The following is a 20,215-nucleotide window of genomic DNA, read 5'->3' on the forward strand; positions in this document are numbered from 1 at the left end:
TGGAACATTTTATTACATTAAAAGTACTATATAATGGTGAATGGCTATAAAATTAGTTCTCATCTGACTTCTGATGCCAATTACCTTAAATCTACATCCACCCCAGTGATAGACTCTCCTGTCAGTGAAACATGTTTATTTACTCTGGACAAAATCCTTCATTTTGAACACATCTGCTAAACCTGCACTCTGTGCTTTCAGGAAAATCCCAGCTTCTCGAGACTCCCCCTGTACCTGAAGTCCTTCTCTCCCGTTATCAGCCTGGCATCTCTCATCTGTATCCTCTCCAAGGCCTAAATTGTAAATGGATGGATCCCATTAAAGGAGTCAAGGCTGAAGCTTGCCTTTTACTGCTCCAGTCTGGTTTGAGCTACACCCGCCAAGCAGGAATCTCCTTACCTTTGGTGCAGTCGTTCCCCATCCAGCCCTCCATACAGAGTTTGTTCCCGTTCTGGTCGCAAACAAAGTGGCCAAAGATGTCATCACGTGGGCGGCAGAGCTGGTTGCAGCCGGTGCCATAATAATATTCCTCGCACATCACACGTATGCTGTAGTCAAAATGAGCCACGGGTCCATTATGCTGCATGGTCATCCACTGGGCCCCGGGGTTGATCATTCCCGTGTGAGCAGCTCGCTCGATGAGCTGCCCTTCATCTAAACAAGGGGAAGAAATAATTGACTGTATGTCAGTGTTTTTTTTTTGTATAGTGGATAATGAAGTTATCACTAGCCCCGTTTAGCATATTGGGACCAATGTGTTCAAGGGCACGTAGGTAAGGAGGAACTCGTGCCAATGTCATCTCAAACACTGCGGACCTCTTCATTCATATCCTCACCCGTGACCCACATTTCATGTGCAGGAACAGGAACATTTTACAATGTTCCACCTCTACAGAGGGGTGCTGACACCTACAGAGGTATCCTTACAGCCCCCACCAGAGTAGGAACAGGAGGAAGCCGGTCAGCCCCGCATGCCAAGGTCATTCATTCAATTAGATCACAACACCATTGATAGCCTTTGCTGCATATCCCTTGCATGACAAAGTTAACCATCACGGACTGACATGGACTTCCTAATTGATCACCTGCACCCATAGCCTTTTTTACTGAATTTTCACTGTCCTGGAGTGTAAAACGTCCTGGAGTGTAAAAAGTGATTCCTCATTGGCACAAATTTCACTCCGTGGTCACACTTGCCCAAGTCAGGCGGCTATACATTAAAGTCCTACTCCAGAAGCTTGAACATACATAGACTGATGCTCTACTGAGCAAGTGCTCCACTGTCTGAGCTTCTCTTTCGGACGAGACGTTAAAGCGAGGCCCCATCTGCCTCCTCAATTGAAATAAAAGATCTCCAGCCAATAAATAACCCTTGAAACGAATATCACCAGAAAACAATCGAGCTGGCCATTGCGGATTCTGGGAACTTGCTGTGCATTATCAGCTGTCACATTTCCAACATTGCAACAGTGATCAGGGACAAGTACTTAATGAGCTGCAAAGTGTTTTGTGATTTCCTGCCACCACGGGATATCCTAAAGTTTGTGCAGAACAGAAACAGGCCATTCGGCCCATCAGATCCACCCTTCCGAATTTGATGATCAACATATCATTTCTATTCATTTACCGAATGTTGAACTTCTCCTGAAATGCATCCATATTATTCACCTCATCCACAACAAGTCCCTAACTCCCTTTTAAAAAAATTTAGAGTATCCAATTCTTTTCCCAACTGAGGGGCAATTTAGCGTGATCAATCCAACTACTCTGCACATCCTTTTGGGTTGTGGGATGAGACCCAAGCAGACACGGGGAGAATGTGCAAACTCCACACGGACAGTGACCCGGGGCTAGGATCGAACCCGGGTCCTCGGCGCCGTGAGGCAGCAGTGCTAACTACTGTGCCGCCCTAAGTTCCACATTCTCAGAGTAAAGAGGTTTCTCCTGAATTCCTTATGGTATTTATTAGTCACTCTCCCAAAAGCATAGCTGCTAGTTCTGACAAGCCCCACAAGTGCAGAGCTTTTCATAATCTAATCAGGCATAATATGAATGCAAGGATCTTCCCTTTTTTCTTTCCTTAAGCATCATCCCAAATTCAGGCGTGATTTGTGGCAGCAGCACACCTTTTACCATAGAATCATAGAATTTACAGTGCAGAAGGAGGTCATTCGGCTCATTGAGTCTGCGCCGACCCTTCGTATGCGTACTCTACCCATGTCCACAGCCCCATCCACCCTGCCCTATTCCCTGTAACCCTCACATCCCTGGATACAAAGGGTCAATTGATCATGGCCAATCCACCTAACCTGCACATCTTTGGACTGTAGGAGGAAACCGGAGCACCCGGAGGAAACCCACACAGACACGGGGGACGGATTCATCATAAGATCTCGGAGAGGGAGGAGGCTGAGGGGTTTAGAGATGTGTTGGTGGAGGGTAGGTTTGCGGGGCTGGAGGAGTTGGTGGAAAAGTTCCAACTCCCAGGAGGGAATGGTTTTAGGTATTTGCAACTACGGAACTTTGCGTGAAAGGAACTCTCTTTGTTTCATGGTTGCTTCACTTATGGATAGGGAACTGTCTTTTGATGAGATAGGGGAAGGGAGGATACCAGGTATATACGGGCAGGTGATGGAGAAAACTTTGCTGGACTAAAAGGGAAAATGGGCTGAAGAGTTGGGTTTGGTTTTGGAGGGTGGGGTGTGGAGCGAGGTTCTGCATAGGGTCAATTCTACCTCCTTGTGCACAAGGCTGAGTTTGAATCAGTTTAAAGTGGTACAGAGGGCACACTTGACCAGGGCACGCAAGAGTGATGTAGAGGACAGATGTGAGCATTGCTCGAGATGGCCGGCGAACCACTCGCATGTGTTTTGGTCTTGCTCCTAAGCTGGTTAAGTTCTGGGCTTCCTCCTTCAAAACAATGTCAGAGATTTTGGGAGTTAGAGTGGAGCCGTGCCCAGTGGTGGTGATCTTCGGTGTGTCGGACTTGCCGGGGCCGCAGGATGGGGAAGACGGCCGATGTGATGGACTTTGCCTCTCTGATAGCCCGGAGGAGAGTCTTGCTTGGCTGGAGGGCATCGGCACCACCTAAGGGATTGGCATGGTTGGGGGATTTGTGGAAATTCCTGCATTTGAAAAAGATAAAGTATACCATAAGGGGATTGGAAGAGGGGCTTTACTCTAGGTGGCAGCCGTTCATTGCCTTCTTTAAGGAGCTGGTCAACAATTGTGTGTGTGTGTGGGGGGGGGGGGGGGGGGGGGGGGGTGGCGAGAAGCTTCAGTAAGAAGTCTTACAACACCAGGTAAAAGTCCAACAGGTTTGTTTTGATGTCACTAGCTTTCGGAGCGCTGCTCCTTCCTCAGGTGAATCAGGAGAAGCTTCAGGGGGTGAAGGGATTGGGGGAATGCACACACCCCTCAAGAACTAGGATCATTAATGCTAATCACGGGCAGGTGCGAGCGCACATATGTATCGAGCTCGGAGAGGATCAAGTTGGGTCATTATGCCATCCATGGCTGTATAGGGACATTCTTTCTCAGGTTCACTGGAATGAAGGGCTATAAGATGCCAGGCATCACAAATTAAGGAATTAAGCTCATTTCCAAAAACAAAAACCAGGCGAAAAAAAATTAAACACCCCTTCTTCTCATCACCTCAGTCTTTAGAATTCAGTGTATTAACCGTTCAAAGATTAAGGGAGTAGCTGGGGACTGCACAGTTTGATAACCACACATTGTTTTGAGCTTCCGAGTTTCCTTACAAACTTTCCAGGAAGTTCTGCTGAAAGGTTTTTTTTCCAGCCAGAACGGAAATATTAAGGAATTCGGAAACAAAACAAATATCGGGTCTCGCTATTTTCTCAAGACAGTTGGGACTCGCCACACCCGCCCAGCACGAGAGAGCAACAGAGACAGATTTAAGAGAGCCACACACTTCAGCTGTTGTGTGCCTTAACAGGGTAGACATGAAAGTACACAATGAGTTTCCGCATTCCTTCCCCAAGTCTCCGACTTCCCACGCTGGTGAGGCTGCTTACATTAAAATGTTGACAAAGGGGTTTACCATATAGTGCTGGGTCAATTATGTTGTGTCGAACATTCAGTCATGGCTCAGTAGGCAGCACTCGCTTTAGGTCAGAAGGTTATGGGTTCAAGTCTCACCCGAGGCATGAGCAAATAATCTAGGCCGACCCTCGCTGGGCAGTACCTACGGCGTGCTGCACCATCGGAGATCCCGGTTTTTGGGTCAGATACTAAATCAAGCTTCCCTCTGGCCTTTCAGGTGCTTGTGAAATATTTTTTCATTTGTTTATCTAGCTTCCCCTTAATACATCTGTGCGATTCATCTCCATAAGACCAAAGACGGAGGAGAAGTAGGGCATTCGGCCCATCGGGTCTGCTCCGCCATTCAATGAGACCATGGCTGATCTGATGTAATCCTCAATCCACTTCCCCACCTCCTCAATCCACTTCCCCAGAAACTTCAGAGAGTCGTGAACATCGCCCAGTCCATCACACAAACCTGCCTCCCATCCATCCATTGACTCCATCTACACCTCCCGCTGCCTGGGGAAAGCAGGCAGCATAATCAAAGATCCCTCCCACCCGGCTTACTCACTCTTCCAACTTCTTCCATCGGGCAGGAGATACAGAAGTCTGAGAACACGCACGAACAGACTCAAAAACAGCTTCTTCCCCACTGTCACCAGACTCCTAAATGACCCTCTTATGGACTGACCTCATTAACACTACACCCTGTATGCTTCATCCGATGCCAGTGCTTATGTAGTTACATTGTATATGTTGTGTTGCCCTATTATGTATTTTTTTAAATTCCCTTTTCTTCTCATGTACTTAATGATCTGTTGAGCTACTCGCAGAAAAATACTTTTCACTGTACCTCGGTACCCGTGACAATAAACCAATTCAATCCAATCCAATCCAATCCTTAGCCCAATAACCCTCGATTCCCTCACTGATTAAACAGCTGTCTATCTGGAATATATTTTAAAAATAAATTTAGAGTACCCAATTATTTTTTATCCAATTAAGGGGCAATTTAGCGTGGCCAATCCATGTACCCTGCACATATTTGGGTTGTGGGGGTGAAACCCACGCAGACACGGGGAGAATGTGCAAACTCCACACGGACAGTGACCCAGGGCCAGGATTCGAACCCGGGTCCTCAGCACCGCAGCCCCAGTGCTAGCCACTGTGCCACATGCCACCTATCTGGAATATACTTAATGATCCAGCCTCTGTGGTAAAGAATTTCACAGATTCACTACCCTCCCACCTCAGTCTTAAAATGGGTGTCCCCTTACTTATTTATGCCTTCTGGTCCTTCCACCCCATCTGTGCGATTCATCTCAACCCCTCCATGAGTAGCAAATTCCACATACTAACTATTCGGATAAAGAGATACTACTCGAGGGATCTTGCTGGGCATATTTTAGCTGGCCCGTTTCCTCACGTTACAGCACTGGCTTGATTGGCTGTGAAGTGCACTGGGACATCGAGCTGATGAAAGGTGACATAGAAATTGGGAGTTTCCTTTTGTTCATACTGGCCCAGCAAGTCAAGTTCAATGTTTGGACCATGCAGTCAACCAACATCAAACAGGGCATTGAAGTACATCTCCAGGCTGCTATGGGGATGAGAGGAAGAGGTGAAGCCAACATTGTCCCTGCGCCCAGCTGGTATTCAGTGGAAAGTCGGGTGTGTGGATAGTATCATGTGAGAGTACCTTTAAGAAATGGGTGTTTAAGAAATGTACCTTTAAGAAATGGGTGTTTATCAGTGATGTCAGAGTGTGGCTGGAGCTGGGTTGTCTGTCAGCTTTTTACTTTAGTTTGCTGCAGGGTGTGTTTTAGTTTCGTTTGCAGTGTTGGAGCTGAAGCCAGACAGAGCAGGGGTACTGCTGTTCTCTCTGCCATGAAAAGACTATCTCTTGATCATTTGGTGAATTCAGAATTATAAATGTTCTCAGTCGTGAATGTAAACCTAATGTGCTTCTGTTGAAAGGTGTTTCTTTTGTCTTCTGGATGTTGTTTGGGAAGCTTTATGAATTAATTAGTGTTGTATTCTTTGGGTGTTATATATGAATTAATGGTTGCTAAGATGTTCACTGTATGTTTTAACAGGTTAACTTGAGTTCATAGATTAAACATTGTTTTGCTTTCAAAAAATACTTTTCCATTTCTGCTGTACCACACCTGAAAAGCAACAATATGCTCACCCCTCACTGTCTTTGAGTTCACGAAGATAATCCAATAGATAGACTTTTATCCAGGACGAGAACCCCAAAGTGTATCATGGAATTCACCAAATGATCAAGAGATAGTCTTTTCATGGCAGAGAGATCAACAGTACACCTGCTCTGTCTGGCTTCAGCTCCAACACTGAAAACGAAACTAAAGCACACCCTGCAGCAAACAGCCGAAAACAAAAGTAAAAAGCTGACAGACAGCCCAGCTCCACCCACACTCTGACATCACTGATAAACACCCATTTCTTAAAGGTACATTTCTTAAACACCCATTTCTTAAAGGTACTCTCACATGACAATAGCGAATGTCAACAATTGGATGGCCTGCAAAATTCACTGTTTTAAGATCATCCACAGAGTAAAGCTTGGGACAAGGTGATTTATTGTACGATAGACTCAATCAAGGCCCTGTTACCCCTCACCTCTTTACACAGTTCCTAAATAAAGGCAATCAGTGAATAAGGCCGAGTGGACAGATGAGGAACGTAAATATGGTAACACGTTCAACAGTAACTTTTAAATGGGAATTGGGCAAATACTTGGGTTGAGGAGAGGAGGAGGGAGAACGCTTTCAAAGACTCAGCACAGGTTTGATGGGCTGAATGGCTCCTTTCAGTGCTGTAAGATAAATAAAGGAAGCAAGTAGGTCATTAATATTATAACCATCAATCCACTTTTTTCTTTTTTTCGATCCTTTCTCACAGTATGGGTTGATCCAGAATTAAATGGTAGTTTAGTTATTCGGAAGAAGTAGCTGGCCGCGTGGAAATGGATTCCACTATAAAACATTACCAAACAAATTGCCATTCAGCTCAGGCCTATAGCCACTGTGTGCGCGCTTCAAAATCAGCTCTTCTCAGCTGACTATACTTCATTGCATCAATATATCGGCATATTAGGGCGGCACGGCGGCACAGTGGTTAGCATTGCTGCCTCAGTGCCAGGGACCCGGGTTAGCACTGCTGTCTCACAGCGGCAGGGACCCGTGTTAGCACTGCTACCTCACAGCACCAGGGACCCGAGTTAGCACTGCTCTCTCACAGCGCCAGGGACCCGTGTTAGCACTGCTGCCTCAGTGCCAGGGACCTGGGTTAGCACTGCTGTCTCACAGCGCCTGGGAGCCGTGTTGGCACTGCTTCCTCACAGCACCAGAGACCCGGGTTAGCACTGCTGTCTCACAGCGCCTGGGAGCCGTGTTAGCACTGCTGTCTCACAGGACCAGGGACCCGGGTTAGCACTGCTCTCTCAGTACCAGGGACCCGGGTTAGCACTGCTCTCTCAGTACCAGGGACCCGGGTTAGCACTGCTGCCTCACTGCGCCAGGGACCCGTGTTAGCACTGCTGCCTCACAGCACCAGGGACCCGGGTTAACACTGCTGTCTCACAGCACCAGGGACCCGGGTTAGCACTGCTCTCTCAGTACCAGGGACCCGGGTTAGCACTGCTGCCTCACTGCGCCAGGGACCTGTGTTAGCACTGCTGCCTCACAGTGCCTGGGACCAGTGTGAGCCCTGCTGCCTCACTGCGCCTGGGACACGGGTTAGCACTGCTCTCTCACAGTGCCAGGGACCCGGGTTAACACTGCTCTCTCACAGCGCCAGGGACCCATGTTACCACTGCTGCCTCAGTGCCAGGGACCCGGGTTAGCACTGCTGTCTCACAGCGCCTGGGAGCCGTGTTAGCACTGTTACCTCACAGCACCAGGGACCCGGGTTAGCACTGCTCTCTCAGTACCAGGGACCCGGGTTAGCACTGCTGCCTCACTGCGCCAGGGACCCGTGTTAGCACTGCTGTCTCACAGCACCAGGGACCCGGGTTGGCACTGCTCTCTCAGTACCAGGGACCCGGGTTAGCACTGCTGCCTCACTGCGCCAGGGACCCGTGTTAGCCCTGCTGCCTCACAGCACCAGGGACCCGGGTTAGCACTGCTGCCTCACAGCACCAGGGACCCGGGTTAGCACTGCTGCCTCACTGCGCCAGGGACCCGTGTTAGCCCTGCTGCCTCACAGTGCCTGGGACCCGGGTTAGCACTGCTGCCTCACAGCGCCTGGGACCCGGGTTAGCACTGCTCTCTCACAGCGTCAGGGACCCGGGTTCAATTCCGACTTCGGATGACTGCCTGTGTGGAGTTTGCACGTTCTCCCCGGGTCTGCGTGGGTTTCCTCCAGTTTCCTCCCACAGAACAAAGATGTGCAGGTTAGGTGGTTTGGCCACGCTAAATTGCCCCTTAAGTGTCCAAAAGGTTAAGTGGGGGTTACTGGGATAGGGGTGGGGGGTCCTAGGTTAGGCTGCTCTTTCAGACGGTGAGTTCAGACTCGATGGGCCAAACACCCCTCTTTCTGCACTCTCAGGATTCTATTCTACTCAATCTAATATTCAGGTGAAGTTAGACTGTATTTTTCTCATTTTCTTTTTAAAATACACTCCAAATTAGTTTAAGAATTAATTTCTGAAATTGACTTTTACAAAATATCCTGTGGTTTTGATGGTGAAAAAAACACTGCCATTTAAAAATATAAAATTAAGATAAAACCTTCATACAGATGTACTTCCTCTAATTTTTATAAATTCCTGTCTTCACAATGGAACCTTGCAACGTAAACCTGTCACGCGGTAATTATCTTCGCTCATCAGTAGGGGTGTTCCAAAGTTGTGATCAAGATACATTTAGAAGATTTCCATCACAAATGGGGATAGGGGGCTCGAGACAAATTTTCCAAAAGTTTGTAAACGCATATCATTTTATTCAATTTAAAGGGTTTCGACCAAAAATAACCTTTTTAACTAGCAGGCTCCAGCCACAGGTCTTGGTGTACTGCAAATACCACAGTCCTTCCACCTAAAGCATTTGGAAAACATCTGTGCTCCTCGTTCGAAACACCATCGTCAGTACAGCATCCAAGCTCAACTGTGAATTATTCCAACCATTCACACTCTCCTCTACGGTCATGTCAGCACTTAAAGAGCAGCAGCACCTTTTGCTCAAGATACGAATCATGGACCGAGGCATCAATGAATGTTGACACCAGGAGCAGCCAATGCACACGTCGCAACAATGCCTGCACGAAAAGTGCCTCGTTATGTGAAGAGTTTTCGGATTGCATGGGGACTTAAAGGACACTGCAGAACTGTAGGTTATGCCTTTTATATCAGATCGCAAAATGGTTTCAAACAAATAGTTTACCTTCCTGTTCAACAGATCACACTTTCAAACACAAAAATCAAACAAAGTTATTACAATTCGGAAGATGCTGCCTGAAAGGTTGGTGCAACTCAGCTGGAAGCACTTTCAAAAGAAACATTGAGAAAATACTGGGCAGCACGGCAGCACAGTGGTTAGCACTGTTGCTTCACTGCACCAGGGTCCCAGCTTCGATTCTCGGCTTGGGTCATTGTCTGTGTGGAGTCTGCACTTTCTCCCCATGGATGCATTATTAAAGAAAAAGACTGAAGGGCTATGAACCAGGGAGGAGTTCAGGGGAGTTGGGACCAATTGGATAGCTCTTTTACAGAACTGGCACATGTAGGATGGCTAGAAAGGCCCGTGTGTTGAAAACACCGATGAAATCCACATCACGTTGATGCTCTGTGTCTCATTCACATCATGGGGTGTTCTCAAGCAGTTCCACAGTGTAGAATCATAGAATCCTTACAGTGCAGATGGAAGCCATTTGACCCATCCAATCTGCACCGACCCATCGAAAGAGCACTCTATCCATGTCCACTCCGCCCTATCCCCATAACCTAACCTGCAGATCCCTCGACACTAAAGAGCAATTTATCAAGGCCAATCTCCTAACCCACACATCTTTGGACTGTGGGAGGAAACGGGAGCACCCGGAGGAAACCCACGCAGACACAGGGAGAGCAAGCAAACTCCACACAGTCACCCAAGTTCATAAGATATAGGAGCAGAATTAAGCCATTCGGCCCATCGAGTCTTTTCTGCCATTCTATCATGGCTGGTATGATCCCCATCTGCTACCTACAATGTTACAGACCAAGAGCTGGATTGCGAAATCAGCCAGAGCATTTCCTCCCCAGAACACATGACCTAGGAGCGAGAATAGGCAATTTTGCCTCCCGCGCCTAACACCCTCTATGTGATCATGGCTGATCCCATGAGTCCCATCCTGACCTCAACTCCACTAAACTGCCCGTTCTCCATGACCCTTCCACCCATTACCAATTAAAAATCTGTCTAACTTCTCCTTATATTTACTCACTGTCCCAGCATCCTCCGCACTCTGGGGTAACGAATTCCACAGATTCACAACCCTTTGGGAGAAGTTTCTCCTAATAATAATAATAATCGCTTATTGTCACAAGTAGGCTTCAATGAAGTTACTGTGAAAAGCCCCTAGTCGCCACATTCCGGCGCCTGTTCGGGGAGGCTGGTACGGGAATTGAACCCGTGCTGCTGGTTTGGTCTGCATTACAGCCAGCTGTCTTCGCCCTCTGTGCTAAACCAGCCCCTCAAATCTGTTTTAAATTTGCTACCTTTTATTCTAAGAATTTGACCTCTCATTTTAGAATGCCCCACAAGAGGCAGCAGCTCCACGTCTACTTTATCCATAGCTTTTAGCATCTTGTATACTTCAATTAGATCTCCCCTCATTCTTCTAAATTCTAGAGAGTATAATAATAATAATCTGTATTGTCACAAGTAGACTTACATCAATACTGCAATTAAGTTACTGTGAAAAGCCCCTAGTCGCCACATTCTGGCGCCTGTTTGAGTACACAGAGGGAGAATTCAGAATGTTCAAATGACCTAACAGACCGTCTTTCGGGACTTGCGAGAGGAAACCGGAGCACCCGGAGGAAACCCAAGCAGACTCAGAGAGAACGTGCAGATTCCACACAGACAGTGAACCAAGCTGGAAATCGAACCATGGACCCTGGAGCTGTGAAGCAACCGTGCTAACCACTGTGTTACTGTGCCGCCCTCTCGCCTCATACAACAAACCCCTCATCTCTGGAATCAATCTAGTGAACCTCCTCTGAACTGCCTCCAATGCCACAACACCTTTTCTCAAATAAGGCGGGAATTGAACGTGGGTCACGGTGCCTTGAGGCAGCAGTGCTAACCACTCCCTTGGCATACTATTGAACTGAACCACTCACAGATATTTCCCACTGTGAAAATGTGGAGTTTAATCCCCACCCAACACTCTGTTTATTCGATACGTAAAACAGTTTTGCCAAGTCAGGAGAGAACTATTAAGGTCTTGCCCTGACAAGTGCAATTAACAGACTTGTCAGCTCCACCCTAGCTGTGAATTCTTTGTACGGTGTACATACTGTCACTTCCTTGGGCTTTGAACTCACTCCTATCCCCATTGTTACTGGGAGAGACTGAAATTTACTTTCAAAAAGGAAAAGAAATGGCTGTTTCTCTTCACAATTAACAGCAGGTAACCAAAACCGCAATCTTCAAACACCAAAGGCCAACCCAAATGGGAAGTGTGCTGAACACACTCCTGTAACTGCTGGCTCCCTCCCCTGCTACATGCTGGGTCACATGCACACCTCCAGGTAAACATTCTTCAAGTGCGAGTGAGCTGCTTTGCCTCAAGGGCACAGCAGAATACTCGGATTCTGCTGTTGACTTGGCATGCGCATGAACACACACACACACACTTTCAAGTACCTGTTCCTGGACAGTCACCAGAAGCAGGATCAATGGTTGATTATTGCCCCTCCCGAGCCTGGAGACGTTGAGGTTAATTGCAGCACTGCCCGTCCCTGGCAACACAATCAGATAACCAGGCACGAGCCAGACATCACATTTCACATCTTCTTATTCTGTAGGACTAACTACCGCACCTAGAGTCTGCATTAAAAGGCACCCACCACCCCAACCTGAATAAACACAATTCAGGAATCGACCACCGCCAGGAATTGGACCTCCCAATTCAAAGCTGAGTACAGAGGGAGAAGTGCAGACAGAGCTCAGCGAAGAAAAGGTTTGCATTTCTCTAGCACCTTGCACAACCTCATAACATCCTAAAGCTCTCGACAGCCTATTGTGTACTTGAGGTGAAGTCACTGTCGTAATGTAGGAATCGTGGTCGGCAATTGCGATAACAACAATGCAACAATTATTTTTTTTTTTTTAATTTAGAGTACCTAATTAATTTTTTCCAATTAAAGGGCAATTTAGCGTGGCCAATCCACCTAGCCCGCACATCTTTGGGTTGTGGGAGCGAAACCCACGCAGACACAGGGAGAATGTGCAAACTCCACACGGACAGTGACCCGAAGCCGGGATCGAACCTGGGACCTCGGCGCCGCGAGGCAGCAGTGCTAACCACTGTGCCATCATGTCGCCCACACAGCAATGCAACAACGATCAGATAACCCGTCTCAGCGATGCTGGTTGATGGGAAAATATTGGCCAGGAGACAGGCGAACTCCCCCATTCTTCTAACTAGTACCATGGGATCTTTACATTCACTTGAGGGGTGAAATGGGGCCTTGGTTTAAATGGCTCAGATGGTAACTTGGACAGCACTCCTTCCCTTGAGATTTTTGGAATGGAGATTAATAATGTTAACAATCTTTACTATTGTCACAAGTAGGCTTACATTAATACTGCAATGAAGTGACTGTGAAAATCCCCTAGTCGCCACATTTCGGCGCCTGTTCGCGTACAGAGGGAGAATTCAGAATGTCCAATTCACCTAACAGCGCGTCTTTCGGGATTTGTGGGAGGAAACCGGAGCACCCGGAGGAAACCCACGCAGACACGGGGAAAACGTGCAGATTCCACACAGACAGTGACCCAAGTCGGGAATCGAACCTGGGACCCTGGCGCTGTGAAGTGCTAACCTCCTGACTCAGAAGTGAGTATGCAATTCTTTGAGCCACTGTTAACTGGCGTGGACACAAAATTCATTTTAAAAAGGGGGATGAATGCTAGTTTTCCTTCCCAATTAACAGACCTTCAACCAAAGACGACCACCATTCAGTGATTAAATCATTTGCCTAACCAACTCTGCTTGCTCCGTAGCCTGCTAGCGTGTTGCATCCACATGCACACCTCCAGGTAAACATTCTTTAAGTATGAGCGAGCTCTTTTACCTTGAACGCATCACACTGCAATCCTGTCATTGACTTGGCGCGTGCATGAACGGTTTCAAGCTGAAGCAGGTATCTGTGGGAGTAAGTGGCACCAGCAACGCCAATAGCACTGCGCACCAGTGAAGCAATGATAAACTTGAGCTATCTGATTCAGATGCTGCAAAGATTAGCATGAACTAATCATCACAACTTGCGCTGCATGCACAGTAAAACATCCCAAAGCACTTCATAGGAGTGGTCAGAAACTAACTAAACCACATATTCGGCAAAGTAACATTAAAAGAGGTAAGCTTTGAGCAGTCCCTTAAAAGGTGGGGTGAAATTCCACAGCTTTTACAACCTAGGCAGCTGTTAAGCACTGGAAAGTACAGCTGCAAAAGTGTCACTGCCAACGTTGAAGTGAAGGAAATCGGGAAGCCAGATTTGAAGGAGTGCAGAGATCTCAAGGAGGTTGTAGGGTAGGGAGGAGGTTGGAGAGTTAGGGCGAGGCAGGATTTAAGCACCAAGATGGGAAATTTAAATTATAAAACGTTTAAATTTGAGTGTTAAAGTTCCAGCAAGAGTCAGAAAGATAAAGAAGCTATGCCACCGTATTCACCAGTCTTGGGGTGCGACAAAACCCCTTCTTCATTTTGGAAAACTCGAAAAGCGCAGTGTCGTGTTGGGTGCTCTGCTACACAGATGAACCAACACGGTGGCGAATGGTACAACTTAGTTTTATTACTAACTATATATACAATGGTTAACTGGTTACTGTGGTTCGTTCATTACCCTTGTGTCTGTGGACCTAACCCTAACACTAACTAGGAGAAGCACTCAGCACATGGTGAATGTCTGAGTCGCTTGTTGTGAGCTCTGTGCCCTGAGCTGTCTCCTGCTGGAATGCGCGGGAAGTGTCGTGTTCCCCATTTTATAGTGTGTATGCTCTTGTCTGTGATTGGCTGTGATGTTGTGTGTGTTGATTGGTCTGTTGATCTGTCCGTCAGTATGTATGTATGTATGTACCATGATGTTTACCTGAATATCATGACATCCCCACTTTTATACAAGAACATGTGCCTATGTGGTGATAAATAGAGATGTGTACTGAGTGCAGCTGAATGTGTGTGCGCAATATCTACAGCATGTACATGAGGCTAAACTATATACATGGGACGATGTCAGGTGCAACATGGCAACGAGTTTGTACCATAACAAAACACGTGGAAATATTAAACGGCAAAACGAACTCCTGTAACGAGAAGAAAAAAAGAGAAACATATTAACACAGTGGTATAAAACGTCATTGAGTTCAATGTCCAAACAGGCTCATAAGTCCAGCCTAGTAGGTGGGCGACAAATTCGGGTTGACCGTCAGGGTGGCACACCATTCATCACCCGGATTGACACTGTTCACTGGCATCGGCTGGTGGGTCCTGCTTGGAGACAGCTGGTTCCTATCAATGACCGCAACACGGAAGACGTCCCGGTCGTCTGTCGCTGTTTTGGAAATCATCTGGGAATGACTCATAGTCCGAAGGCCGAATGGTCCGCACGTCCCTACGAGGCTGTCGGAATTGGGGAGCGTTGGCCGGTTGAGCTGCTCGACAGCAGGCAGCGTAGTGGCCCATCTTGCCACAGCGTAGGTATTGTCTGTTCTTTGCCGGGCATTGCCGGTTTAAATGCGCGGCTCCACAGTTGCTGCACATCGCGACATCATGGAGTTTGTTACGCCACCGCGCATGCGCAGTTCGGTCTTGCGTTGAGCGCGCCTGCGCATCGCGTCCCTCTGCATCGGCGTCTTTTTTGGCGCGCACAAACGCGGCAGGGCGCGAAAAGCGCGCGAAATGGCCGCCCTCGTCTGGGCCGCGGGACTCGATCGCCTGGACCCGCTAGGCATCGTAGGACCCCTGCCTTGCCGATTTGGCCGCGTAGGACCCCTGCCGTGCCGATTCGGCCGCTTTAAATTGGGAGTAGCGGCTGGTCACGTTTTCGAGAAGGACGCAGGCTTCGATGGCGGAGGCTAGGGTGAGGCCTTTTATTTTGAGGAGCTGCTGGCGTAGGGTGCCCGAGGTGACCCCAAAAACAATCTGGTCCCGGATCATTGAATCGGAGGTGGCGTCTTAACCGCAGGACTGCACGAGGATACGGAGGTGTGTAATGAAAGATTGAAAGGGTTCATCCTTACCGTGCAGGCGCTGCTGGAAGAGATACCGCTCAAAACTCTCATTTACCTCGACGCTGAAGTGTTGGTCGAGTTTGAGAAGGACTGTCTTGTACTTGGTCTTGTCCTCACCTTCAGCGAATACCAGGGAGTTGTAGACATGGCGTGTTGTCCTGCCGTGGAGAGGAGGAGGGCGATTTTCCTGGTGTCCGAAGCGCTTTCCTTTTCGGTGGCTTCCAGGAAGAACTGGAAGCGCTGTTTGAACAGCTTCCAGTTGACGCTGAGGTTTCCAGCGATCTGGAGTGGCTGCGGCGTGCTGACGGTGTCCACGACACAGGATGGCAGATTCGTTAGGATGCGTAGGTCGGTCTCACAGTTACCGGGTTCCACTCCTGGTACGATGTTGTGTTGGGTGCTCTGCTACACAGATGAACCAACACGGTGGCGAATGGTACAACTTAGTTTTATTACTAACTATATATACAATGGTTAACTGGTTACTGTGGTTCGTTCATTACCCTTGTGTCTGTGGACCTAACCCTAACACTAACTAGGAGAAGCACTCAGCACATGGTGAATGTCTGAGTCGCTTGTTGTGAGCTCTGTGCCCTGAGCTGTCTCCTGCTGGAATGCGCGGGAAGTGTCGTGTTCCCCGTTTTATAGTGTGTATGCTCTTGTCTGTGATTGGCTGTGGTGTTGTGTGTTTATTGGTCCGTTGATCTGTCCGTCAGTATGTATGTATGCATGTATGTACCATGATGTTTACCTGAATATCATGACATGCAGTGGCTCAGTTTGACTCACAATCATCTCAAGGACAGAAGGTCCATGGGTTCAAGCCCCTTGATTAGGCCCGAGCATGTAGGTCAAGATGCAGCAGTAGGCCATTCAAGCTCACGGGCCTGCTCCGCCATTGAAGATCATGGCCTCAACTCTACTTTCCCATCATATTCTTTGACTCCTCGTCAGTCAAGAATCCAACCCAGCCTTTAAAATAGTCACCAACCCCTGCCTCCAAAAACGAGCTCTTCATTATTACAGAAGAGTGAATAACCCTCCATTTACACCATTTCCAACCTCGTCAAGAATCTCACCTCCGGCTCGGACGTTCTGATCGAGACTTGTTTTTGTCCCAAGGTACTGCACAACATTGTAATCAGCCAGAAATTGACACCAAGGTAGAGATGGAGACACTAAAGGTAGGTTGATTTTTACAGAGAGAGGGGAACGTCCGTGGTTTAGAGAGTGGGATTGTAGAGCTTCGGATCTGAAAAGCACAGCTGCCAAAGGTGGGGTGAAGAATGTGGATAATGCACAGGAGATCAGAGCTGCAGCAATGTAGAGAGTTGTAGGACTAGAGGCGGTTACAGAGAAAGGGTGGATGAGCAAGGCCGTGGAGGGACTTCATGATTAAAGATTTTTTTTAAAAGTCTCACTGAATAATAATCAATAATCTTTATTAGTGTCACAAGTAGGCTTACATTAACACTGCAATGAAGTTACTGTGACAAGCCACTAGTCGCCACATTCCGGCGCCTGTTCGGGTACACAGAGGGAGAATTCAGAATATCCAATTCACCTAACAAGCACGTCTTTCGGAACTTGTGGGAGGAGACCGGAGCGTCCGGTGGAAACCCATGCAGGCACGGGGAGAATGTGCAGACTCTGTACAGACAGTGACCCAAGCCGAGAATCAAACTCGAGTCCTTGGAGCTGTGAAGCAACAGTGCTAACCACTGTGCTACCGTGCAACCCTGGGTGACACTGTGGCCAAAATGAGAGTAGGAGGACTGTTCCTGGACAAGTTACCAGAAACTTGCAAGCACAGGGGAACTGGGAATCAGCACCCTACGGAGACAAGGGTCACTGCAAAGTTATAAAACACTCAAGAAAAAGCCTTGCATTTATAAAATGCCTTTCACAACCTTCATAACACCCCATGTGCTCCGTAGCCGATTAATTGCTTTCAGAACACAGTCACTGCTGGCATGTTAAATGTAAATGACTGAACCCAGGCCCAGGAAACAGCGAAGGCCCAGCCCTGGACATGGGTTTTCACTGCCTGCTGCAGGAGTGTTGTGCAAAACAATTGAACACACTGATTGGATATTGCTTATGTATACATAGAACATAGAACATAGAACAATACAGCGCAGTACAGGCCCTTCGGCCCACGATGTTGCACCGAAACAAAAGCCATCTAACCTACACTATGCCATTATCATCCATATGTTTATCCAATAAACTTTTAAATGCCCTCAATGTTGGCGAGTTCACTACTGTAGCAGGTAGGGCATTCCACGGCCTCACTACTCTTTGCGTATACAATCAGTACAACTTGTCCAAGTAAGGTAGATATCGAGCAGAGACCTCAAATAGTCAAGCATGGGCAGCATGGGACACAGTGGCTATCACTGCTGCCTCACGGCACCAAGGTCCGGGGTTCGATCCCGGCCCCAGGTCACTGTCCGTGTGGAGTTTGCACATTCTCCCCCTGTCTGCGTGGGTCTCACCCCACAACCCAAAGATGTGCAGGGTCGGTGGATTGGCCACGCTAAATTGCCCCTTAATTGGGAAAAAAATTTAAACCGGAGTTTTGGGATATTTACCCCAGGATAACAACTCTCACTCTCTCTCGCACACACACGCACACCTTAATAGAATCCCTTTGTGCTTCTGATTTCCTAAGCATCTTCCCATTTAGAAAATAGTCTATACCTCCATTTCTCCTTCCAAAGTGCATAACACCTCACACTTTTCCATATTGTATTCCATCTGCCACTTCTTTGCCCACTCTCCTAGCTTGTCCAAGTCATTCTGCAGCCCGCCTGCTTCCTCAATACTACCTGCTCCTCTACAGATCTTTGTATCATCTGCAAACTTAGCAACAGTGCCTTCAGTTCCTTCTTCCAGGTCATTAATGTATGCTGTGAAAAGTTGTGGTACCAGCATCAATCCCCGAGGTACACCCCAATCACCGGCTGCCATCCTGAAAAGGACCCCTTTATCCCCACTCTCTCCTTTCTGCCAGTCATCCAATCCTCTATCCATGCCAGGATCTTACGCTTAACACCATGGGCTCTTAAAACAGTCTCCTCAGTCTCCTATGCGGCACCTTGTCAAATGCCTTCTGGAAATCTAAATAAATCACGTCCACTTGTTCTCCTTCGTCTAACTTCCTTGTTACTTCCTCAAAGAACTAACAGATTTGTCAGACATGTCCTCCCTTTGACGAAGCCGTGCTGACTCAGTCCTATTTTACCATGCACTTCCAAGTACTCTGTGATCTCATCTTTAATAATGGACTCTAAAATCTTACCAATGACCGAAGTCAGGCTAACCGGCCTATAATTTCCCGTCTTCTGCCTCACTTCTTTTTTTAAAAAAAAATTTAGAGTCGCCAATTATTTTTCTCCAGTTAAGGGGCAATTTAGCGTGGCAATCCACCTAACCTGCACATCTTTTGGGTTGTGGGGGTGAAACCCACGCAGACACGGGGAGAATGTGCAAACTCCACATGGACAGTGACCCAGGGCCGGGATTCGAACCCGGGTCCTCAGCGCCGCAGTCACAGTGCTAACCACTGTGCCACATGCCGCCCTTCCCTCCCTTCTTAAACAGGGGTGGTACATTAGCCACTTTCCAATCCTCTGGGACCCTTCCTGCCTCCAGTGATTCCTGAAAGATCATCACCAATGCCTCCACAATCTCCTGAGCTATCTCTTTTAGAACCCTGGGGTGTAGTCCATCCGGTCCAGGTGATTTATCCACCCTCAGACCTTTGAGTTTCCCCAGAACCTTCTCCTTAGTAATGGTCACTGCATTCACCCCTGCCCCCTGGTTCTCCTGGAGCTCTGGCATCCCGCTGGTGCCTTCCACCGTGAAAACTGATGCAAAGTAACTACTCAGTTCATCTGCCATTTCTTTGTTTCCTATTATCACTTCTCCAACCACATTTTCCAGTGGTCCAATGTCTATTTTTGCCTCTCTCTTATCTTTTACATATTGAAAATAGCTCTTCCTATCTTCCTTTATATTACTAGCTAGCTTGCACTCATACTTCATCTTCTCCCCCCTTATTGCTTTTAATCAGACCTGAGAAGAACTTTTTTTATTTTTTAAAGTTCTTTAAAAACAGGTTTCCATATTTATATGATGTATGATACATTTATCTATAGTGTGCAGATTTTGATTATATGCTGAATGTTCCCTGCTTTCTTGCTGGGTCATGTTAATTGTCATGTGCTAAAATGGGGTTACTTGGAAAATAGTTTGGGAAGCATCACCTTATGTGACGTCCTTCCCTCTTAGTTCCCTCGGCTTGGAACGTTTCCGTACATTAAATGTTCAGACCATCAGCCCTACACACACAGCAAGGACAGTGCAAGTTTGACAAATTGAGCAATGTTTAAACAAAGACACAAATTGGACAATAGTTGATATCTTGCATTCACTTGCCCAAATTAATTAATAGAAATTCTAGAGTCCTTGGCTTGGTGAGGATCTGGGTGGTGGTGGTGGTTTGGGGGGGGGGGGGGGGGGGGGCAAACTATCAGTTTTCAGTAGTCTCACAAAAAAAAACCCCGAAACAAAGGGCAAAAAAACATTGCTGCATAAATGTTTTAAGAAGTTAATGGGTCCCACAGCCAGCCTATGCATGTTATGCAATTACTGGACAATGCTCATGTCACACTTCACTGCGGAGGTTATCCGAATCC

At 47.5% G+C, this 20,215-nt stretch overlaps 1 protein-coding gene across 2 annotated transcripts in view; it reads right to left on the reverse strand.

Moving 5' to 3' along the window:
* Positions 1-20,215, reverse strand: part of jag2b (jagged canonical Notch ligand 2b) — a 290,190-nt gene that overhangs the window by 175,354 nt on the left and 94,621 nt on the right. For both annotated transcript variants that reach the window (XM_072494245.1, XM_072494244.1), the window contains exon 4: positions 400-654. In XM_072494245.1, coding sequence (XP_072350346.1) covers positions 400-654 — 255 coding nt within the window. The remainder of the gene's footprint in view (positions 1-399; positions 655-20,215) is intronic.

This window comes from Scyliorhinus torazame, chromosome 2, assembly GCF_047496885.1.
Source record: "Scyliorhinus torazame isolate Kashiwa2021f chromosome 2, sScyTor2.1, whole genome shotgun sequence".
NCBI classification, from domain to species: Eukaryota; Metazoa; Chordata; class Chondrichthyes; order Carcharhiniformes; family Scyliorhinidae; genus Scyliorhinus; species Scyliorhinus torazame.